This window comes from Nicotiana tabacum, chromosome 4 (genome assembly GCF_000715075.1).
Source record: "Nicotiana tabacum cultivar K326 chromosome 4, ASM71507v2, whole genome shotgun sequence".
Classification (NCBI taxonomy): Eukaryota; Viridiplantae; Streptophyta; class Magnoliopsida; order Solanales; family Solanaceae; genus Nicotiana; species Nicotiana tabacum.
In genome coordinates, this window is record NC_134083.1 from 9,563,273 (window position 1) to 9,585,942 (window position 22,670).

Below are 22,670 nucleotides of genomic sequence, written 5' to 3' on the forward strand. Positions count from 1 at the left end.
ATTAAATATCCTGGTGAGCTACTCCAAACCTGCCTTATCCGTACTCTTTCAAAACTCCACCGAAATTTTATCCGGCACAGTCGCTTTGCCCCTGCTCATCTTACGCATAGCCAATTAGCCCCCTCAATTTTATCAACTCTAATCCGCCTACAATACCCAAAGTCACAACGACTCCCGGATAGTTTCAAATCACCCAGTACAATGCTCATGTCCCCCTCCTCGTTCAAGAGACTATGGAAGTAGGTCTGCCATCTCCGACGGATAAGCCCCTCATCCAACAGAACTCTCCCTTCTTCGTCCTTGATGCACTTTACTTGGTCTAAGTCACACGCCTTCCTTTCTCGCGCCTTGGCTAACCTGAACAACCTCTTATCTCCAGCTCGACCCTCGAGTTCCTCATACAAATGACTAAAAGATGCAGTTTTGGCCGTCGTAACTGCTAGCTTTGACTCTTTCTTAGCCAACTTATAATGCTCCCTACTCGCTCTCTTCTCCTCCTCGTATACACTTTCCACTAGCTTTAGATACGCTGCTTTCTCGGTTTCTACTTTTCCTTGCACCTCTCCATTCCACCACCAGTCTCCCTTGTGACCACTAGAGTAACTCTTTGAGACTCCTAATACCTCTCTCGCGGCTCCCTAATGCACTACGAGTCGTGGTCCACATAACACTTGTATCCCCGGTACTCTTTCAGGCCCCCATAGTCACCAGTTTGACCCCTCAAATAGTTACCAATCTTTGCATGGATTAGTAATGCAAAGATTAATTTTATCTTGGTTCATTGTATTAAAAATTGAATATATAATATATAACCTAAACTTGTGTTTGATTTAAAATGTACAAAAAATTATTTATAATTATACATGTGGACTTTTGTAGATTTCTCTATCCCATTTAAATTTAAATTATCTAAACTACCTTTTTTTAGCCACCAAATCAAGGTTTATATTTATCATTGAATCAATATCAGCTTGACAAACATAAATAGGAGGTGTTTCATCCGTCAGTAAATATCTAGAATCACCTAATTAATACCCATCATTATTCAGCAATGAAAATACAAGAAAGAGGAAAATGTCCTCTCTCGAAGTCATATGGATGTAACTTCAACATAATATGATGATATGCAACATTTATTCCAGAGAGGCAGAGACGATAACCAGCAGAATCAATTGTTTTCAATGAACTACCTCAATTCTTGATTTGATTTTCTTACTTTATGTCTAAATAACTCAAGTAAAGACAACTTCTCACATTCTAAAGACCCAAAAAAAATATGTATGTACGAAAGTTTTTTTTTTTTTTAATAAACGCAATATAATAAGCTTACATATATTGAGAAAAACTAAGAAATCGAAAGTATACATACAATGAACTTGTTTAAGTAAATCAAAGGATGTTTAATTGTTTCCAAATTCCAGCAAATAATACATTATAAAAAAATTTGACTACCAGCTCAAAGTACAAAATTTCAATTTCAAATACAACGACAAAATAAATTCAGCAAGTAAGTAATCCATTTAAGCAACATTTAATAAAAGTTTTAACTTTGAGAATTATAGTGGAAGGCTAAAGCGTTGCGGAAGATGCTTGCATTTAGTTCGACGTTATTTCTTATTCATCGCCAGAGATAAGTAGACGCCGTATTTTATTAACTTTATGAAAAATGTATAATTGAAAAGTGTTTAATTATTTAAAAAAGATAGATATGTCATTTTGAAATTTTATCCATGTATTATTAATCATGGTATTAAGTATTTCACGTGGGTCTACGTATAAAGTTATGTACTTGAAATGTTGTACATAACAGTATATGGATTATTTATCCTAATTTATCAAACACAACCAAACACTATATAAACTCAATACAGAATTTCATGCACCGATTAATTCTCTTATTCAACGTACCAAACGACCCCTAAGTCTATGAAAATTTATTACTAGTGGTGTCGAGGATCAAAATAGAGATGGAAGAAAATCTTGGATGAGCGAGAGTTGTTTAACCATTTTTCGGGGGGCATACGTGCAAAGAAAGAAGAAAAACTAATTTCTGTTGGCTCCCCTTATTTCATCCTTCCTCAGTCGTTCTCGTCCCCGCTCAATCCCGCTCAGACCCTATTTTCAAAACTAAAATAATAATAATAAAAAAAATAGTACTCACGCGAAGAAGCACTCATCTGTTTTTTTTCAGGTTCCTGAAACTTCCACCACTCCTTTGTGAGAAAATGGCGAACGAAGCACTCACGTCCGACCCGGTGGATCCTCTCCGCGGCCTCGTCGGACTCTCTCTATTCCCCAAAACAATTAGGGTTTGCACAGATGTATCAGTAGACCCTAAAGACCTCGAGTCAGTTCATAATTTCATGAAATCCCTGGTAACTTTTTCGTTTTTTTATTTCCTTTATATACTAGTTCTAGCTCTATTATAGATCTGGTCAGTTAATTTAAAGTGATAATGTCGTTACAATTCCTTTCATTATTCTTCAATTCGTTTGTGCAAACTCCAATTTCAACTTAAAATTAGTACAGTTCGCTTTGTATTATGTGCAACAATTAACAAATTCATTTTATCGCCTGTGACTGCCACCTTCAGCCTGGAAATTTTCACGTTTTTTTTTTATTTTTTATTTTATAGAATGGAGTTTGTTTTTTTATTTTTTGTCTTTGTTTTAGTATTTGGTCGACTATGAAATAACTTGGATTTCTTTTGGTGGTTGTATGTGACAACATAAATACTGTAATTTGTCCATTTGATTTTCATTGATTTGGTTTGGTTAGTTGTTTGATTATTGAATGATGTCATGTTGATAAAGTTTTGTTTCTTCATTATTATGATCATAAAAGGAAACGAAGATGCCTGCGAAGCTCTTTGAGGAGGCCAGGGCCATTGTTGATAATGCTGCGGAACTTTTGAACACAAAATGTATGGGCATTGATGGGGATCTTGCCATGAAGGGCAAGGAGAAGCCCAAAGAGAGAAGACCAGGCCTTGGTCGCAGAAAGCCTCGGTTTTCTTTCAAGCCAAGTACATGGTAAATTATAGATAGTGTTTCGTTTGTTCTCAAATTAGATCCTCTTGAAATGATGTTCTTGGCATATCTTGCTATGTTTTTGCAGTAAACCTCCTGTCATCTTGGGTTCTACATTAGAGTCTTTAGACATGGATCAACTGGAAGATCCAGTGGAATTTTTTGCAGCTGCTGAAAGGTGGGAAGGTAATATTTGTTTCTTTAGCTGTTTGTTGAATATCTGATTGATAGTTGATCACGTCTGCAACTAAAAACAGTCTATTATACTCGGAGAAAGAGAATAATCATTTTACACACGGTCAATTTACAGAAGCTGAAAAGGAAATGAAGAGACTGAAAGGCATCAGTATCAATGAAGATGTGAATGATCCACCCGCCAATGCACGCCGTCGTCGGCCAGGCATCTTGAAGTATACTTAGTCACTCTATGTGTTTTAACATGGAAATGCCTATCTTACCCTATGATCATCCTATCAACTTGCGGTTACACTTGTTTAAAGTTTTACTCTTTCTGTCTCAGCAAATCGGTGAGGTATAAGCACCGCTTCTCATCCATCGAGTCTGAGAATGATGATGCATTTATATCATCTCAAGAGACATTGGGGAGTGATATTCGGGCTGGCCAGAATTCTCAGTTGCCAGAAGAGCCCCCTGGCCTCAATGTTGAACTACAAGAAGCAGATTCTCCAGGTTGGTGGTTTTAACTAATCAAGATTCAAGAGAGATACCTTTTGATTTCTATTTTCTATTTTTAACTTCTCTATGAGCAAAATGTATTTCAGAGATACCATCCTTTTTTCCTTATAAAAAGGAGTGCATTTCAGAGATGATGATTGGGTTTCAATTTGACAGGGTCAGTAGAGAAAACAGAAAACAATGGTATTTTGAATGAATTACTGTCTAGTAATGGTGGAGATCTAAATGGGGGGATGGCATTATCCAAATTGCAAGAGTGGTTGCAGATCAAGCCAATTGAACTAGGCCCCTTATGTTTTCCTGAGTTCCCTATGGCTGGGAAAGTAGATGGTAAGGCTTTTGGAGAGAGGATTCGGAAGCCTAGGAAGTTTTCACTGGAGATACGGGATCTTGTTAAAAGTGCAACTGAGGGAACAACTTCCACTCGCAGACAACATGAAGAAAGTCCCACCAATAATTTAGCATCACCCACTCCACCAAAAAGTCCACATGCTTCATTGTCTTTGTTAAGACAGAAAATTTCTCAGTCAAATCCACTGAGAGATCCTTTTTCGCCTCTCAACATTGATCTGGATAACAGTGATTCACAATCAGACCATCCACCAGGTTGGTCTATGAAGATGAACCCGCAATGTATAAGTAATAGTGCTGGACCTACTGAATCTCATGGTGAGACAGAAAACATTGCTGGTTCTGACAATGCGAATATTATGCTTCCTTTAAGTGGTTCAAACTTTTCACATGAGCAGTTGATGATAAACGATTCAGGCAAAGATAATGTAAAAACTGGGCCAAATGGATCTCAATCTGGAGAGGAGCTAGAAAATGGTTATGATATTGATATCAATACTGACATCAACTTGACTATGAGAATTATGGATTCCCACTATGAGTCTGATGTGCTTGATAAAGTGAAAGATGTTTCAGTTGTAAACGATGTTTTGAAGGATCAACAGGGTCTTGAGACTGAATCTTACATTAGCTGTCAAAAGATGCAGGACGGAGAAGTGCTTGCAGAAACACTATCTTCTCCTCAAGCACAAGGAGAAGCTGATGATACACACAATTGTTCCGTTGAAACAGTTGCTGTGGATTTTGGATCATCTGAAATTGATGGGCAGGCAAGACTATCCGCTTTTTGCCATTATACTACATTTGATACATCATTCCAGGAGTTACAATTTCAAGTCTGACATTTTTCATTCATACATCAATATCAGGTTGACAATATGCCACCGCAAAGAGCACATTCTGCAGAACAAGATCACCACTTTGAGGATTCTGTCAAAGGTGTAACTAGTGGTAAGATTCATTTTTAAATGATTTCTTATTTCACGTCAACTTCATTATTTCTGAAGGTGCTACATTTGAGCTTGTCTGTTTCCTATGTAGATTCTTTTGTATAGCCAAATTTTTGCATGTTTTTCAGAATAATCTCCGTCTTTTTTGTGTTTAACACATCGCTTGAGTTTTTCATGGAATCATCAGTAGTCAACTTTCTGTTTTTTGACTCACTTGAATGTCCAACTCTTGGGTGATGCATGGTTTTGGAAACTGAACATTTGATTGGTGAGCTACAGGATACAGATTGAGGTATGAAGTATTGGAAATTTAGTACTAGGAAACAAATAACTTCCCATGTTTGCCAAAAATTGTGCTGCAATGAGATGCAATACCTTAGGTTGCTTTGAGATGATCTCTTATAACTTTTTCTTTTCTTTTCTGTTTCATCTCCCTTTTTCCAATGGGAAGATGCATGTGATGCATCTTTATAAACAAACTTGATATGGAGAATTTGAAACTTGTGGTTGTCAAGAACATGATTTTTGAACTTCACTTTTTTTATTTTTATTTTTTATAAAGGTAATGGTTTTATTGAAACGTTTGGGATAACCCCGCATACAAGTTGTATACCATATAGAGAACCTTACAAAAAGATATAGTTCTCCTGCGAAAGATCCAATCATCGCTACTGAAAATATACCAAAAATAACAAGATTTCTGTACTATGTTTGTACTTCGTTTCTATCTTTGAGCATCATATCAGGTTCCAGTTTCTAATTATCAAGACATAAGTTTGATAGCGATGCATGCTAAGTTATTGCTGTATTGATGCTATATTGTATAAGAACATTAAGGTTTCTAATGTTTCACTAGCAAAGCACTTGGGATGATTAAAGTAACCCTTGTACTGATATCATAAGATGTTATGTCACATATTGATACCTTTTGCCTTTTGAATTCTATTTAGAAGTGTTGTATCATGGTTAAAAAGCATTGAGGTTTCTTTAATGCTTCACTAGTGAAGTACTTGGGATGGTCACAGTAAATTATGTGCAAATAGTGTATGGTATTCATATCGCACAGTGATACCTATAGTCTAGTTTAAACTTTAAAGTTTGAATTGCAGTAATCCTTGATTCCTCTTCCTACTTCAATATTGTCAAGAAATTGAAAGATTTGTCAAACCCCATGACCCCTATTTCTCTAATGCCATGTATTTTATATGACAAGCAGTAAACGTCTTAAATTGCACATGGTGAAAGCAAAGAATACTACGTGCAGTAATAATATAAGCCTGGTTCCGTGAACTGAAAAGTTATTACGAACCAACGCTATGTTTGAATTTGCATCATCTCTGTAGTCATATTTGCACAGAATCTGCATCCTCAAAGATTGGCTAAATCTATTTTAATCTTCAGACTTTACACTTGTTGGTGATATTGCAACTCTCTCTTGCTCCTTTTCTCCCAATTTCTTTCAGTATTGACCTCCGTATTTTCCTTTTTTCAACCAATAAAGTTTGAGTCACGAGTCAAATCTTTCCCATTTAGATGCTAAAATATCTTGCAAGATCTAGATCTTGTTTCTTGTACAGACAATGACTTGTTTGAACTTCACGAATTGGTTTTCTAGATGTTTGGTGCCATTTCTCTTTAGGTACTTTTCTAGTTTCTGTAGCTGCAGGTGAGATGTGAGATACATAAATATGGTTGTAGTGAACTTGTGACTTGTCTATGCATTTTAGCAACCAAAAGGATCCTGCTTTTTAGAGTCGGTCAGCTCTTCCACTTAACCCAGTTTATAGTTGCGTTTGCTTTATGGACTTCTAAAGTTAGTAACCTGCCGCCTCCAAATATAACCTGCAGCTGCTGAAATCATTCTCACAATGATCACCTTTTTCCTTTTTTTCTTTTCAAAGGTTTGTCGAGCTTTTATCACTCTTTATGTTATTAAGTCATCATAGTTTCCTTTTCAAGCAAATAAACTTGGGTTTCACCACCGACGACTTCCACTGATAAAGTTGCCTGTACTTTCTAAATTTATGTAGTCTTTCTTGAATTTGATAGCTAGTGGTTTGAACCATGCTACTTTGTTTATCCTAACTAGTAATAACAGTCTGATATTTGGGAAGAAGTTGAGAAACTTGATACTATATTTTTACAGATCAATTGAGCTCAGTTGCAGTTGAAGTCCATTCTACAGAAGTCAGATCTAAATTGCCAGATATGAGCCCTCAGCATCATGCCAAGGTTGTTTCCTTTCTTCAGTACTCCTTTTTATTTTATCAGCAAACTCAAAACGCAATGTCCTTTGGTGGACTTGCCCATTTTTCTCGGAAAAGTAATTTTTTGGATCACAAGAGTAGGCACACTTCTTCAGAGAAGTTCATATATACTCCCTCTGTCCTAAAAAATTGGTGGGTTTTGAATTATAAGGGTACAAAATATCTACATTTCTGCGTGGAGCTGTGGAGTTACACATTGGTTCTTTTTATTGTTAAAAGCTCTGAAAAAATCAAAGTCAAAGGAAATATCATTTGACTCCTCCAATTGTTACCTGTCATATAGAAAGAGTGTAAAGCTTCAGTGCTCGTGCGTCAACAAATCTGCAGATGAATAAACACTATTGGTGGAGATGGTTTGTGCAACAACATATAGCAATTCCCAGCTGTAACACAAGCATTAACTGCTTTTGATAGCCATGATATCTGATTCTCTTAAAATGCAATAATGCTACTGATCTAATTTATACCAAATGTGTTGATTTCTGTCCCGGGGTTGGACATTTTAAGTTGTCTACTGGAATGACCCTTACGATATTATCGGTGTAAAATTTTGACAACCAATTTGTATAAGAGATAATAATTCTGAAATGACCGAGGATATTGAATGATATCAAGTAAAACTACAGAATCTTTAGCCCATGATTTCTACTACTTCTATGTTTACATGTATGTGCATGTGTTCTCTGCAGTGTATTTCTTTAGCTGTAGTGAGTATATAGATGTGTGATACAACATTTCTTATGCTTTAGGCAAAAGATAAACAACCGAAAGCAGAACGACCTGCTGGTGGAAGGCGTGAAAGTAAAGCTCTTCGTTCTAGGCCAAGTCTAGCAGGTGTTTACTCTTGCACCTATGCGCATGTATTTGTTAGAACTCTTGATTTTCTTTGTTATATAAAGAATTTCATGAATTCGACAGATGCTGGCACGTCATTTCAAGATGGGGTTAGACGAAGCAAACGAATGAAGACAAGGCCTTTGGAATATTGGAAAGGCGAAAGGTTATTATTTGGACGGGTTAATGATAGTGAGTATTTTCTTGTAAATTTTATACTATTGTTACTTTACTTGGTTTTTGTTTTTTCTTTCTTCAATTTGGATTCATTTGTTAGACTCAGGTGATAATTCAGTTTGATTATCAATCTAGTTTTTTTAGTTTTTTTTTTGGTTTGAGAGAGAGAGAGAGAGAGAGAGAGAGAGAGAGAGAGAGCTAGACGTCATACTTATAGTCTTGGGAAGGTAAGTAGGTAACTACTGGAAGAGATTTTCTTGTCCTCCAGCTGGGATGTTTATCAAACTTACGACCTATTGGAGAGGTAGGTGGTGACATGTGCACGTCTTGCGTAGAATTCAACAAGACAGGGAAAGAAAATATGTACAAAAAGTCTAGAGAAACATGGTAACTAGGTTACTTACATGTCTGATAACCTATCAAAAGAAAAAAAAAGGTTACTTACATATCTGATAGAGTATGCAAGTTAGGGTATCAGAATCTAAGTCTTAATATTTTTTTTTGGAGTAATTTAGTTGTGTCTCTTCCAGTTGGAGATTAACTTAGTTAAGGCTCTTCTAGTTGGTGACCTACTAGCTCAAACTAGTCTTAGGAACTTGAATCGCAAGAAATTAGGTAATTTGACCCTTACTATTTTCGTGCTTGAAAATCATCACTGGGATTATATGGTTGACATATTTCGTATAATCCCAAAAATTGTCCACACAATTTTGAAGTAATTAGAAACTAATCATTTCAGTTTAGGAGATTTCAGTTGAGGGATGTGTTAAGTTACTTAGTTAAGTCTCTTCTAGTTGGGGACCTTCTACTAGCTTAGAATAATGTAGAAACTTGAGTCGAAGGAAATTGGCTAATTTAGCCCTTAAGAGTTTCTTGCTTGAAATTCATCATTGAGATAATATATTAGACGTATTTCATATATCAGCCCACTTGCTGAATTCCATATAGGGTCCACAAAATTGAAGTCTGTCTAAACTGATTATCGGTGTAGAAACTTATTGCAGCCAACATCAGCCAGCATCTTTTGGACATTATTTCTACTGTAACCGTGCAGGGAAAGCATAGTATAGTAGTGTATTCTCTGTGGCTATTATAAACTGTGTTTCTACCAAACACAATGGACTTATCTTTTGACTGGCAGTTTCTCTAAATAATCTGAGGGAAAAAACAGCAGATTTAATGTAAATCTATGTGTTTCTGTTGCAGGTCTGAAGCTAGTTGGGGTGAAATACATATCTCCAGGAAAGGGATCGGTAAAGGTGGAGTCTTTCATCTCTGATGATTACAAAGATCTGGTTGAATTAGCAGCTCGCTATTAATTTTCTAAAAACACTGGTGGATGGATTACCTTTGTGGATCTTGTCCTATTTTTCAATTACTTATACACATGTAGCAATTGTATATAATGTACCTAGGGTCGATCTTAAAACAGCTGAAGCTTGAATTATTCTCTCTTATTTGTTGAGCGATACTATTTTCTGATGAGCTGTTGGTGCAAATTGCTGCCATCTTTCAGTATCCTAGAGTAGATGACTCCATATTTCTTTGAGACCTACCATGGCTTGTTAATGTTAATTGAAGAAAGCCAAATCTCACTTTCTCATTTTTAAATTTTGAATAAAAGATGATGTCTGCATGCACCTCGACTATTCCCGGGTACTTGCTATGTCCTACCAGTATAGATACTAAGTATCCATGTCCTTGCATCCCGAAGCAATGGTCGATAGCCCCCTTGATTATTCCAATGACCAGAATAGTCTTCGGCAATAATAATATCAGTTGTTACGTTTATCTAGTTTGGATCAGGTTGGAAACTACGCTTAGTCATGACACATTAGGAGATAAATGAAATATGCACATTGTGAACAACTTATTATAGTAGCAGAATAAGTTTCTGCAACTATTCCTCGATTTGGGCCCATTCTTTTGTTACTATAGGAGAGAACTGCTTAGATGTCTGTTGCTCCCAAATGCACACGCAAGTATACGTGGTCGTACAAGTAATAAAATAATAAGTCGAGTGTCGAACCCACATAGACTTGTATCAACTATCCATTAAATTCACCAAGATTGTTATTCAGTCGAGCCAATTCGAGTTCAAGAGTTTAATTATACTAAACTATAATTCTAAGTAGTAACTAAATTATCAAGCAGCAAAACGATTGTTGTGTATTCAGTAGAGATAATATTCCAGGGTTGTGATCGATTCACCAATCCTATTGTGTTCTAGTTAACTCTTTATTTCATACAATTCACTCATGGTTGCTAATTAATCGAACAATTGCTCTCATAGCCTTCTCCCGAAGTACTACTCGCCTATTCAAATAGATTAACGCCTATATTCCTATGAAATCAATCTATTAAGAACGCATTAAGATTAGGATATTTAGTTAAGCACAGTGACTAGGTATATTCCTATCCTAAACACAAATCCGCTCCCCTCGGAGTTAAGATCGTGCTCTATTCAATTCTTCTCTAATCTAAACATGACTTTCCCAAGCATAGCATATATAGTCAATAGAACTTAACTGCTGGCCAGATAGTTAAGCAATTAATCACAGAATTAAAGAAACAATCATATATTGGTGAATTGTAATCAAGATTAAGTTAACGTTAAACAACAATATTCATGGCTAAAACAACCCCAGAACTATGGGTTTTAGCCACTCGTGATAGTATGAAACAAATTCATAAGTGTTGGATAATTGAAAATACTTAGAAAAGATGAAGAAATCTGAGATATCTTTGCTTCCGAATATTCCTCGTGTGCCTCTAGGTCTAAAGTATGTCAAAAGTTCAGAAAATAACGTTTTTTCATGTATTTATACCAAGTAGGGTCGGACCTAGACGAAATCTCCCTTTCCTAGCCGAAATAGGAAAACTTTCAAACTTAATGCTTTCCATGAGTCGCCCAGTGTGTCGCACTAATGCTTTTTCCTGTCAGACAAAAAAAAAAACCCAGTCTCTGAACTTTAAAAATTTCTGACAAAAATTTGCACTAATGCGTCGCACAGTGCCTCACACTAGTGCATTTTTTCAGCAGTTGCTTCTTCCTTGAATTTTGACGTCCAGAATTGATCCTCGACCCCCAAACACGATCCCAGCTTAATCTCTTGGGTTTTTACTCAGATTTCAAAGCTCCAAATAACTCGAATTAGTTCCACAACATCTACATAACTCAGAATCGGTCCTACAAGACATAAAACACACAATAAATACAAAATACTAGCGATTAAAATTCAAACACAATAAAAGTGCAGTAAATTAGAATGCGATAAGCAACTAAAATACATAATTATAACCTACCGTCAATACCCCACACTTAAACCATTGCTCGTCCTCGAGCAATCAAACTACACTTTATATAGACACAATCTTTTTAAATAATTCTCCTAGCTCATTACACCAAGAATATTTAAAATAGACTAAGTATAATAGTGTAACATCATCACCTCAAGATTTGACTCACAAGCACCATATATTTTTTACAACCCGCTCACTTACTCTAACGTAGAGGTCAAGCATTACCTTTCCTTTATGAATCAAATGCTCTCACATAACAAAAGAGAGTAGCTCCACACTCAATAAAATTTAAGAACAATTAGGAACTCAAGATAGAAAGAATTCTCTCATAGAAACAACATTCATATATCACAAAAGATGCACCATAGGCTTGCCCGTTGTGCCAAGCTCTACTAATCGAGCTCATTCAGTCTAAGATCAAGTAGGACTTTAATTGGTTGTAATGTAGGCTGCGGGATGAGTAAGATACATTTAGATATAAGAGTGACTACACCTCCCTAATCACTTTAATACATACACTTTAACATTCAAAACCCCACACTTATGTCAAACTATAACTCCACCTTCACATCAATATACATCAACTCCCTACTTCTTTAAGCATAATTACATCAAGAGTTACCACTTTCAAGGAATATTTTCCACAATAATATAGCTATTTTTCTTTCTTTTCTTTTTCAATTCAAGTGGCTCTTACCTTTTCAAAACAATGCGCCTTTCTCCTTATTTCATTAGTTCCATTCAAAAACCAAACTAACCTCCACACACTTTAACTTTTACAAAGTTCATAATAATTCCAAGTGCTCATGAGAGGTGAAAAGATTCAAATAGATGGTTAATTCAAACAAATGGGTAAGGCTTATAATGTGGTTGCCAAATAAACAAGATTACAGGCTCAAAAGGGTTAACTACGATACATAACAATTAGGTTCGATAAAAGCATATAACTGGCTCAACAAAGAAATGTCTATATCACTTTCTAGACTGACCAAAACTACTAATTCGTTTTGCAAACACACGGGGCAAGTTTTAGACATAAAATGCAATGCACAGAATAACACACAAACCTCACACACACATGGCACATAACTCACTCAGGATTGGACTCATCAAGATATTCTAGTCAAAGCAGTTAAGCAAAGTTAAGATCATATAATTTAAGGTACTTATACAAGAGTCAAAAACTAAGCCTAAGCATCACAACCAAAGTACTCACTATTCTCAAGGCATAACAAAGTCAAGAGATATTGCTTCAATTTCAATCACAGCACAATGGCTCCTACTCCTAAAAAAAATAAAACTAACTACACCCGGTTCAAACAAAACCCTTGAAAAAGAACCGCGGCACAAAGAAAAACCAAGAGGAAATTATTACACTACTTAAAAAGAATTTTTTTTGTTTGCATCACCACACTAATTTTTTCTTTGCATCACTACACTAAGAAGGAATACTACAATTAAGCTAAGATAGCATAGAAAATTACCCGGACAATCTCCTCACCACACACTTAAAATTGTGCAATATCCTTAATGCATACACTAAATAACAAAAAGGTACAAGAGACTCCCTGGTAGGCCAAAGGCAAAAGAATTAGCAGCTCACAGGATACTCAGACTTCTCTTGATTGTTATCCTTTGTGCGGGTACCGCACACTTAGTTCCAACCATCTGCTCGATTTCCCACATGCCTATTGGCTTTATTCCGTGCTCCTACTCCTACAAAATACAAAAATAACACTACAAAAAATAACACAATAAAATAAATAAACAAAAGTAAAAATAAAAAATAAAATTGGGTTGCCTCCCAACAAGCGCTTGATTTAACGTCGCGGCACGACGCCATCACTTTCACCACTTTTCCTTCCACTTTGAGGATATAAATTGCGACTCCAATTTCGCATCAAATTTTCTGTCACGTTCATGGGGCGGTGGTGTGAAAATAAAGGGACCAATCAATAGATATCGCATCTTGCACTTCTTGGCCCTTAAGTGAGGAATGTCGTTTTGCCTTTTTGGTGTTGCAAATTTTAGAATATAAGGGTCTTATTCTTCATCTATACATCTCTCGAAAGGCTCAATCTCCATGTCTCTAGCCAAACATAATGTAGAAAAATATTTAGAATGAGGACCAATACGCCCCAACTCCAAAACTCCATTATTTTTGACATCCTCAATAAAATATACTTCCTCAACCTCAATATCATCAACAAAAACATGGTTTAATGATTGGTATTCTCGTTTTAGCTCCTCAATTTGGCCTAGAAGATCTTTTTCAACTTCACACAACCCATCACTAAATTGTTGGGCGTTACACGCATCAACCTTTGCACTCAATTGAGTCTCCAAGTCGAGAATAGAACTGCCAAATTGGTCGATCTCTTGTCCCAATTAAGCTCTTTCTTCTATAAAGTGTTTCATCTCATTTATAATTTTCTCGCGAAAACCTCCATATTTCTCTAATAATTTGCTGTGCATATCAAGAATGCGAACATCGTGTTCCACATTATCTAATTCGTTAATCCTGTCAAACTCACAAGAATTATTAAAATCATCATAAGAAAGGATTGGAGTAGGATAATAACACTTAGGATAATTATTCCAATTACCACCACAAATAGTACATGATTGAGATGATGCACACAACTCGGTCCTGGAAATATTTTTACAATATTGCCACAAGTGGGGTCCTTTACAATATGGACAAGGATCACAAAAATAAGAATACTTACTATCCCACCACTTTTCGTTCAAAGATGCCATGTAAAAAAAAATGTAATACTAACTACACTAAACTAAAATTAAAAACTTAAATAGATAAAGAGTAAAAATCTAATCTAGTAGAATAGTTAATTTCTAAGTCTCCGTCAACGGCGCCAAAAACTTGTTGCTCCCAAACGCACACGCAAGTATACGTGGTCGTACAAGTAATAAAATAATAAGTCGAGTGTCAAACCCACAGATACTTGTATCAACTACCCACTAAATTCACCAGATTGTTATTCAGTCGAGCCAATTCGAGTTCAAGAATTTAATTATACTAAACTATAATTCTAAGTAGTAACTAAATTATCAAGCAGCAAAACGGTTGTTGTGTATTCAGTAGAGACAATATTCCAGGGTTGTGATCGATTCACCAATCCTATTGTGTTTTAGTTAACTCTCCCTTTCATACAATTTACTCATGGTTGCTAATTAATTGAACAATTGCTCTCATAGCCTTCTCTTGAAGTACTACTCGCCTATTCAAAATAGATTAACGCTTATATTCCTATGAAATCAATCTATTAAGAACGCAGTAAGATTACGATATTTAATTAAGCACGGTGACTAGGTATATTCCTATCCTAACTACAAATCCGTCCCCCTCAGAGTTAAGATCGTGCTCTATTCAATTCTTCTCTAATCTAAACATGACTTTCCTAAGTATAGCATAGATAGTCAATAGAACCTAACTGCTGGCCAGACAATTAAACAATTAATCACAGAATTGAAGAAATAATCATATATTGGTAAATTTTAATCAAGGTTAAGTCAACGTTAAACAACAATATTCATGGCTAAATTACAACCTCGGAACTATGGGTTTTAGCCACTCATGATAGTATGAAACAAATTCATAAGTGTTGGATAATTGAAAATACTAAGAAAAGATGAAGAAATCTGAGATATCCTTGCTCCCGAATGTTCCTCGTGTGTCTCTAGGTCTAAAGTGTGTCAAAAGTTCAGAAAATAATATTTTTCATGTATTTATACCAAGTAGGGTCGGACCTAGACGAAATCTCCCTTTCCTAGCCAAAATAGAAAAACTTGCAAACTAAATGCTTTTCATGCGTCGCACTGTGCGTCACACTAATGCTTTTTCCTGTCAGACCACAAAAAACCCAGTCTCTCAACTTTGAAAATTTCTGACAAAAATTTGCACTAATGCGTCGCACAGTGCCTCGCACTAGTGCATTTCTTCAACAGTTGCTTCTTCCTTGAATTTTGACGTCCAGAATTGATCCTCGACCTCTGAACACGATCCCGACTTAATCTCTTGGGTTTTTACTCAGACTTCAAAGCTCCAATTAGCTCGATTTAAGTCCACAACATCTACATAACTCAGAATCGGTCCTACAAGGCATAAAACACACAATAAGTGCAAAACACTAGCGATTAAAGCTCAAACACAATAAAAATACAGTAAATTAGAGTGCGATAATTGACTAAAATACATAATTATAGTCCACCATCAATTTCTTCATCCGTTCATCGTTCCTTGTCCATTTTGGGGTGAAGTTCTTTAGAAACAATCAGAATGGTGGATTATAGCGAATGTCCAAACTCAAGCTAAGATTATTACCAAATGGTAAATTCAAGAAATAATATAAAATTTTATGTTTACTCTGGAGAAGGCTTGCTCTTCATTTTAAATATATAAACTCATCTAGATTTGTCGGCACAAATATTCCGTTCAAATTAGCTGCAATCAGCAAGGGCAAGCACGAGAGACTAATTAACTCAAAGAATAAACTGAGTGTTGTGTTTTTCTATTTTTCTTTCTTTGAATGTGCATCATTCCTATGAATTTTAAAGTACCTTTATTCTAATATTGAAGTTTTATTATTTTCATTTTCTTTTAATGAAAGATAAATTGCAGAATAACAAAGGCAATGCTTATTAGTTGTACTGTTGCAGATCTACTGGCTCGATAATCTGAATCTATTCCATTACAAACAATCGAACAATTGATACTGCTATATTTATCTGAATTATAAGTGTAAGCGAATAAAACTAAGAAAATTCATTTTTGTTCGATTTTTTTATCCAATACCATCCTCAGTACACATTTTAACTATCTCATGTTGAGTGATAAACGATTATATAAAGTATATGTCTCATGTGCGATAGAGGTGGATGTTCTTGCTACGGATTCAGCCAAATTTAACATTTTTCATACAGATGTCAGAGTGTATATATCTATTTACAAATTATTTAAGTTTCAATAAATATTAAATTACGAACCCATAATTAATTCAAACGTGTAATAGGTTCAGTGATAAAGTTTTTAAGGTCGAAACAGATCTTGGATCTTGCATCTGCTTGTTGAATTGTTGTAACTTGTATGCATTAGACTGAAGTTGGCTAGAGGCCTAGAGCGGCCAAAGTTCTGAAACGGGATGCTTCTACGGATAAGAAAAAGAAAACGTCTAGAATTTTTGAAATAACTTTCTACGTATTTCATGAGCAAATCAAATTATTAAACTTGATGTCCTTTACTTCGTGGCGTAAGAGTGTAAGACTAGTTCAATGTGTTCAATATGCAATTTAAGTTTGAGAAGAAATCGTTTAAAAAAGAGGAATTTTCAGAAACCACTCATGTTTAGTGGCTATTAATTTCCTATAGCTATCGTATATATAATTACTTCCTATAGCTACTATTCAGTTGTTACAGTAGTGTTTTCGCGCTGATGTATTCATGAATGGAGCAGCAAAAAAAAAGCGCCTAAAATCAGGGCAGTCCAGCTGTACGCGCATGTATTCACATGTATTCGCGCCATATATTCATGAATACAGTAACGATAATCACCTTAAAAATAGGTATGTCCAACTGTCTAATAACAGAAATAATATCAATTACCGTGATACACTCCTAATATAACTCAACAAAATCAATTCTACCATGCCTCATTATCAACCCAATTAATTAGAATGATTTTTCGGTTGTATATAATTGTTGTATTTAACTTTTGTATTTAGTGTATTTTAATATATATATTTTTTACTGTGCATTCATTAGATTCAATGTTTTTATTTACTGTATTCACTATTTTATATTCAGTATATTCAAATGTATTTGTATTAACAGTATTTTAGTTATTCCTAATTGTGAGCTTGATAAATCTGAGTTCACACCTCAGATTTATCCATGCAATCTTAATCGAAGCTCAACCATGGTTGAGAATGAAGAGAGGAAGAAGACGATTACAGAGAAGAAGGAAAATAATTCTGTATATATCAAAATGAAAGTAATTACAAAATATATACCTCTAACTTAACTATAGTTGTAACAATTAACTATAGTTCTAACAACCTAACCATGTTCAACTGGGACCCACCACTAACTACTAACTAACTATTCTTCACACTCCCCCTCAAGCTGGAGGGTGTAAGATATTAAGCACTCCAAGCTTGCCTAAAAGAAAAGTATGCTGTGAATGGCCAAGTCCTTTGGTTAATAAGTCAGCCTGTTGATCCTTAGTGCCTATAAAGAGAGGCATGAGCAGACCTTGCTTGATTCTATCACGTACGAAATGGCAATCAATCTCAATGTGTTTGGTACGTTCGTGAAAGATGGGATTAGCTGCTATTTGTAAGGCAGACTTACTATCACAGTAGACATTCACAGGCTGCTTGATAGTTACACCTAGCTCAGCAAACAGCCCCAACAACCATACAACTTCTGCTGTTACTGCTGCTAAACTTCTATATTCTGCCTCTGCAGAGCTTCTTGACACTGTATGTTACTTTTTTGATTTCCAAGAGATGAGTGAATCAGCAAATTTGATCAAATATCCTGTAACAGATCTACATGTGTTTGGACAACTAGCCCAATCAGCATCACAGAAGTAAGTCAAGCTATCTTCATTCGACTTGCCCAGAAGGATTCCCATTCCTGGCTCATGTTTGAGGTATCTGACAACTCTCACAGCTGTATCCCAATGAGACTTTTTGGGCTCTTGCATGAATTGACTAAGAGTCTGTACTGCAAATATAATGTTTGGCCTAGTGATAGTAAGGTAAATCAACCTACTAATCAGTCGTTGATATTCATTTGTATCAGATAGTACCTCATCATTTGTAACACCAGTATGTCTATCAAATTCTGCAGAAGTAAACTTTTGATTGAGATCAATTGGAGTGAGAACAGGCTTGGCACCTCCTAGGCCTAAATCAGAAATCAATTGGAGGCAGTACTTTCTTTGGTTCAAAAGAATTCCACTCTTGGACCTTAACACTTCAATCCCCAGGAAGTATTTAAGATCACCAAGATCCTTGACCTTAAATTATTGATGAAGCACCTCCTTAGTCTCATTGATGAATTATGTGCTGTTTCCAGTTATCAGCAAATCATCTACATATATTAGTACTGCCACAAAGTCTTTACCCTTTCTCTTAGTAAACAAGGAGTAGTCATGAAAGCTTTGAATGTATCCTGCAGCTATGAGGGCCTCACTAAGCTTGATGTTCCATTGCCTTGAAACCTATTTCAGTCCATATAATGATTTCAAAAGCCTGCAAACCTTTGTCTCCCCCTGTTTTCTGAAACCTTGAGGGAGCTCCATGTATACTTCCTCATATAAATCACCTTGTAGAAAGGCATTGTATACATCTATTTATGAGATATTCCAACCCCTGGAAGCAGAAAGTGCAATAACAGACCTCACAGTTCCATTTTGGCAACTGGTGAGAAGGTTTCATTGTAATCCAGACCTTCTCTTTGGCTATACCCCTTGGCAACCAACCTGGCCTTAAACCTTTCTACTTCTCCACTAGCTTTGCACTTGATTTTATATACCCATTTTGACCCAATGGCCTTTTTTCCTCTTGGCAGATCAACAACATCCCAGGTCTTGTTGTCTTCTAGTGCCTTGATCTCCATTTTCATTACTTCAATCCACCTTCTGTCCTTTGAAGCCTCAGTAAAGTTCTTTGGCTCAATCATCATAGATATGTTAGCTAGAAAACTTCTGCATTTGTCCTTCAAATTAGCATAAGACAAGTAGTTAGATAATAGATATGAGGATCCCTGGCTCCTTTTTGTGGTTACATAATCTTGTAACCATAAGGGCTCCTTTGAGGTCCTTTTTGATCTCCTTATCTCATTATTTTCCAGTTCTACAACTGGTGAGATAATGACATCACCTTGTAGTGTAGATTCCTGTTGTGCTGGTGCTAGCACCCTTGCATTATCTGAACGAGACTCAGCAACTCCTACTTCAGACATGTCTATGTTGTTGTTCTCTGCAACTGCTGATAGGTGTTGCTCATCCTGTGCATATTCTTCTATGTTACCATCTTCCACAATTGTTGATAAGTGCTGCTCAGCATGAACATTTTCTGCTGCTGCTTCATTCTCATTTCTTCTAGTATCAGCTGCTGTGTGTGTATCATGACATCTTGGCTCAGCTGCCTCCTCTGGGCTATCATTTCCAGTCCTCTCAGGTTGCAAATCTGCATTGCTGAGAGGTTGTGTTACAAATATCTCTGTTGTTGTGTGCTCTCCTGTAATTGGAATTTGAGAGGATTACTTGGCAAATGGAAAGATATGTTCCTTGAATATTACATCTCTGCAAATAAAGAAACAATTAGTAGATAAATCCATCAGCCTATATCCCTTCTGTGTTTCTACATATCCCAGAAATATGGCTGCCCTTGCTCTCGGTGAAAACTTGTCTTCTTTGATCATGTTAGTAGCATAACAAAGACATCCAAACACCCTCAAATGACTCAAGCTAGGTGATTTGTTATATAGAGCTTCATATGGAGACTTTCTATTTAACAAAACAGTAGGCAATCTATTTATCACATAGACTGCTGCATTAACACACTCACCCCAGAATCTTGTAGGGACATTAGCTTAAAATTTCATTGCTCTTGCTATGTCTAGGATATGCCTATGTTTCCTCTCCACCACTCTATTTTGTTATGGAATGTATACATAACTGCTCTAATGAATTATCCCATAAGAGTCAATCAATTCTGTCATGTGTTTATTAAAGAATTCTGTCCCATTGTCTATTCTAATCATTTTTACCTTGGACTGAAACTGTGTTTACAACATAGACAGAAATTTCTTAAGCACCACAACAACATCACTCTTCAATTGAAGCAAATGTATCCAAGTATATCTTATATTATCATCAACAATAGTTAGAAAGAAGTGTTTCCTATCATGAGTTGGGTACTTATATGGCAAAATTTCTTAAGCACCACAACAACATCACTCCTCAATTGAAGCAAATGTATCCAAGTATATCTTGTATTATCATCAACAATAGTTAGAAAAAAGTATTTTCTATCATGAGTTGGGTACTTATATGGTCCCCAAACGTCCAAATGCAAGAGATAAAGAGGCTCCTCACTTGTAGTCAAACTCCTAGGAAACACTAATCTACTTTACTTAGCAAGAGGACATACAGGGCAGTCATTGTTTACTGCTATGTCTACAATTTTATTATGAAAGAAAACTATATTCTTCATAGTACTAACTGAAGCATGGCCTAATCTTCTGTACCAAAGTGCTCCATCTTCCTCATCCTTCTTTGTACTTGTGGATGTAAACTGTTTTATTCCCTTGATGAATTTGTCCAAGTATTCCTTGAAACCTTTCTTCAATATGTACATGCCACCCTTTTCTCTACCAATTCCCCTCACCTTGCCATTGTAAAGGTCCTGGAACAGGCAGAAGTCAGGAAAGAAATTCACTGAACATAACAATTGCCTAGTTAGCTTAGAAACTGACAAAAGGTTGAATTTGAACTCAAGTACAAATAACACATCATCCAATTCCACTTTGTCAAGAATGATTTCTTTACCAATGTGTGAAACATTAGCCTTTTCTCCTGCGGGTAAATGAACATGTTTATTGCTATGTATATTCACTTTATCTTTGACTACTAATGCCTCTAATTCACCAGCAATATGATGTGTAGCTCCAGAATCAATTATCCATTTTGTACAAGGGAAGTTTGTCATTAAGGAGGTAGCCATACCTACCATGTTGGCTTGACATTTAGGAATCTCCTTGTTCAACATGCTTAGGATCTGCCTGTACTGATCTTCAGTGAAGTATGGCCCTGCCTTCAATGCATCATTGCTGCCTTTCCCTTCACATTCCTGTGTTGGTTTATCATTTCCAAAAACTCCAGTTGTTATGTTAGCTGCATATGTTTTCCTATTTTTGAAATCATTTGGATATCCAACAAGTTTGTAGCAGTTCTCCTTAGAATGGCCCGACTTATTGCAATATTCACACTTCACAAATGGCTTCTTTCCCTTATATCTGTTGATTTGCATTGTTGGTTGTCCTTTACCTACTTGTATAGCAATAGGATCTCCCTTATTTCCTACAGTTAAATTAGAATTCTGGCTTTCATCTTCAATTATCAAAGCATAAGCTTGATTCAGAGTTGGCTCTATAGTCTTCATCAGAATCTGTCGTCTTGCCTGATCATAAGTCTCATTAAGTCCACTTAGAAACTGCATCAACCTTTGCTGTTGAAGGTGCTCAACATATTCCTTCGAATTAGGAATAGGCACCATTGCGTCATACTCAGCCCATAGCTCTTTGAGCTTTGTGAAATATGCAGATACAGAATCCGTTCCCTGTGAAATGGTGGCTATCTCCCTGTGCAATTGAAAAATTCTCACACGATTCACTTTGTCAAACCTTTCTCTCAGATCCTCCCAAACCAAATGCGCGTCAGATGCATACATAATTCCACTAAGTAATTCCGGAGAGACTGTGTTCATAATCCAGGACAGCATAATTGCATTGTATGTTTCCCAATCTTCATGTAATGCAAGCTCGAAAGAGTCCTTTTTGCATGTCCCTAGCACAAACCCTAGCTTCCTCTTAGCTTGCAGTGCAATTCGCATTGATCGACGCCATAATCCATAATTTTCTGATCCTGTGAGCTTTACAGGAATCAAAATCGAGCTAGGAGTATCTGAAGGATGTACGAACAAAGGATGCGTGTGATCGATTTTATTAGTCGCCATTGACGGTCGTTGGTCGAGCTTCGTGAGGAAGACGATGAGAAATTACTGTTGATCGAACTAGAATTTGTGAAAATTTAGATCTTTCACTGCTCTGATACCATGTGAGCTTGATAAATCTGAGTTCACACCTCAGATTTATCCATGCAATCTCAATCGAAGCTCAGCCATGGTTAAAAATGAAGAGAGGAAGAAGACGATTAGAGAGAAGAAGGAAAATGATTCTGTATATATCAAAATGAAAGTAATTACAAAATATATACCTCTAACTTAACTATAGTTATAACAATTAACTATAGTTC

General features: G+C 36.0%; 2 protein-coding genes across 2 annotated transcripts; one reads left to right on the plus strand and one right to left on the minus strand.

The window, feature by feature from the left end:
* Positions 1-2,100: 2,100 nt before the first annotated feature.
* Positions 2,101-9,821, plus strand: LOC107763991 (uncharacterized). Its single transcript, NM_001324823.1, is given in 11 exon segments — positions 2,101-2,375; positions 2,845-3,032; positions 3,118-3,215; positions 3,340-3,439; positions 3,550-3,719; positions 3,882-4,846; positions 4,946-5,027; positions 7,173-7,258; positions 8,043-8,127; positions 8,212-8,319; positions 9,511-9,821. Coding segments are annotated over 11 exon segments (2,145 nt in total). The 5' UTR covers positions 2,101-2,225; the 3' UTR covers positions 9,624-9,821.
* A 9,209-nt stretch (positions 9,822-19,030) lies between these two features.
* Positions 19,031-22,371, minus strand: LOC142179790 (uncharacterized). Its single transcript, XM_075250666.1, has 2 exons — positions 20,856-22,371; positions 19,031-19,872 (listed from the first exon to the last, which is right to left on the minus strand). Exons 1-2 carry the CDS (start codon positions 22,369-22,371, stop codon positions 19,031-19,033), a joined length of 2,358 nt encoding a protein of 785 aa, XP_075106767.1.
* Between the last annotated feature and the right edge of the window lie 299 nt (positions 22,372-22,670).

Coding starts and splice junctions, on each gene's coding strand:
- LOC142179790 (XM_075250666.1), bottom strand. CDS start 22,371: ATGGCGACTAATAAAATCGATCACACGCATCCTTTGTTCGTACATCCT. Junction 19,873..20,855: donor ATTAGGCCATGCTTCAGTTA/GTACTATGAAGA, acceptor TTCCAATTACAG/GAGAGCACACAACAACAGAG.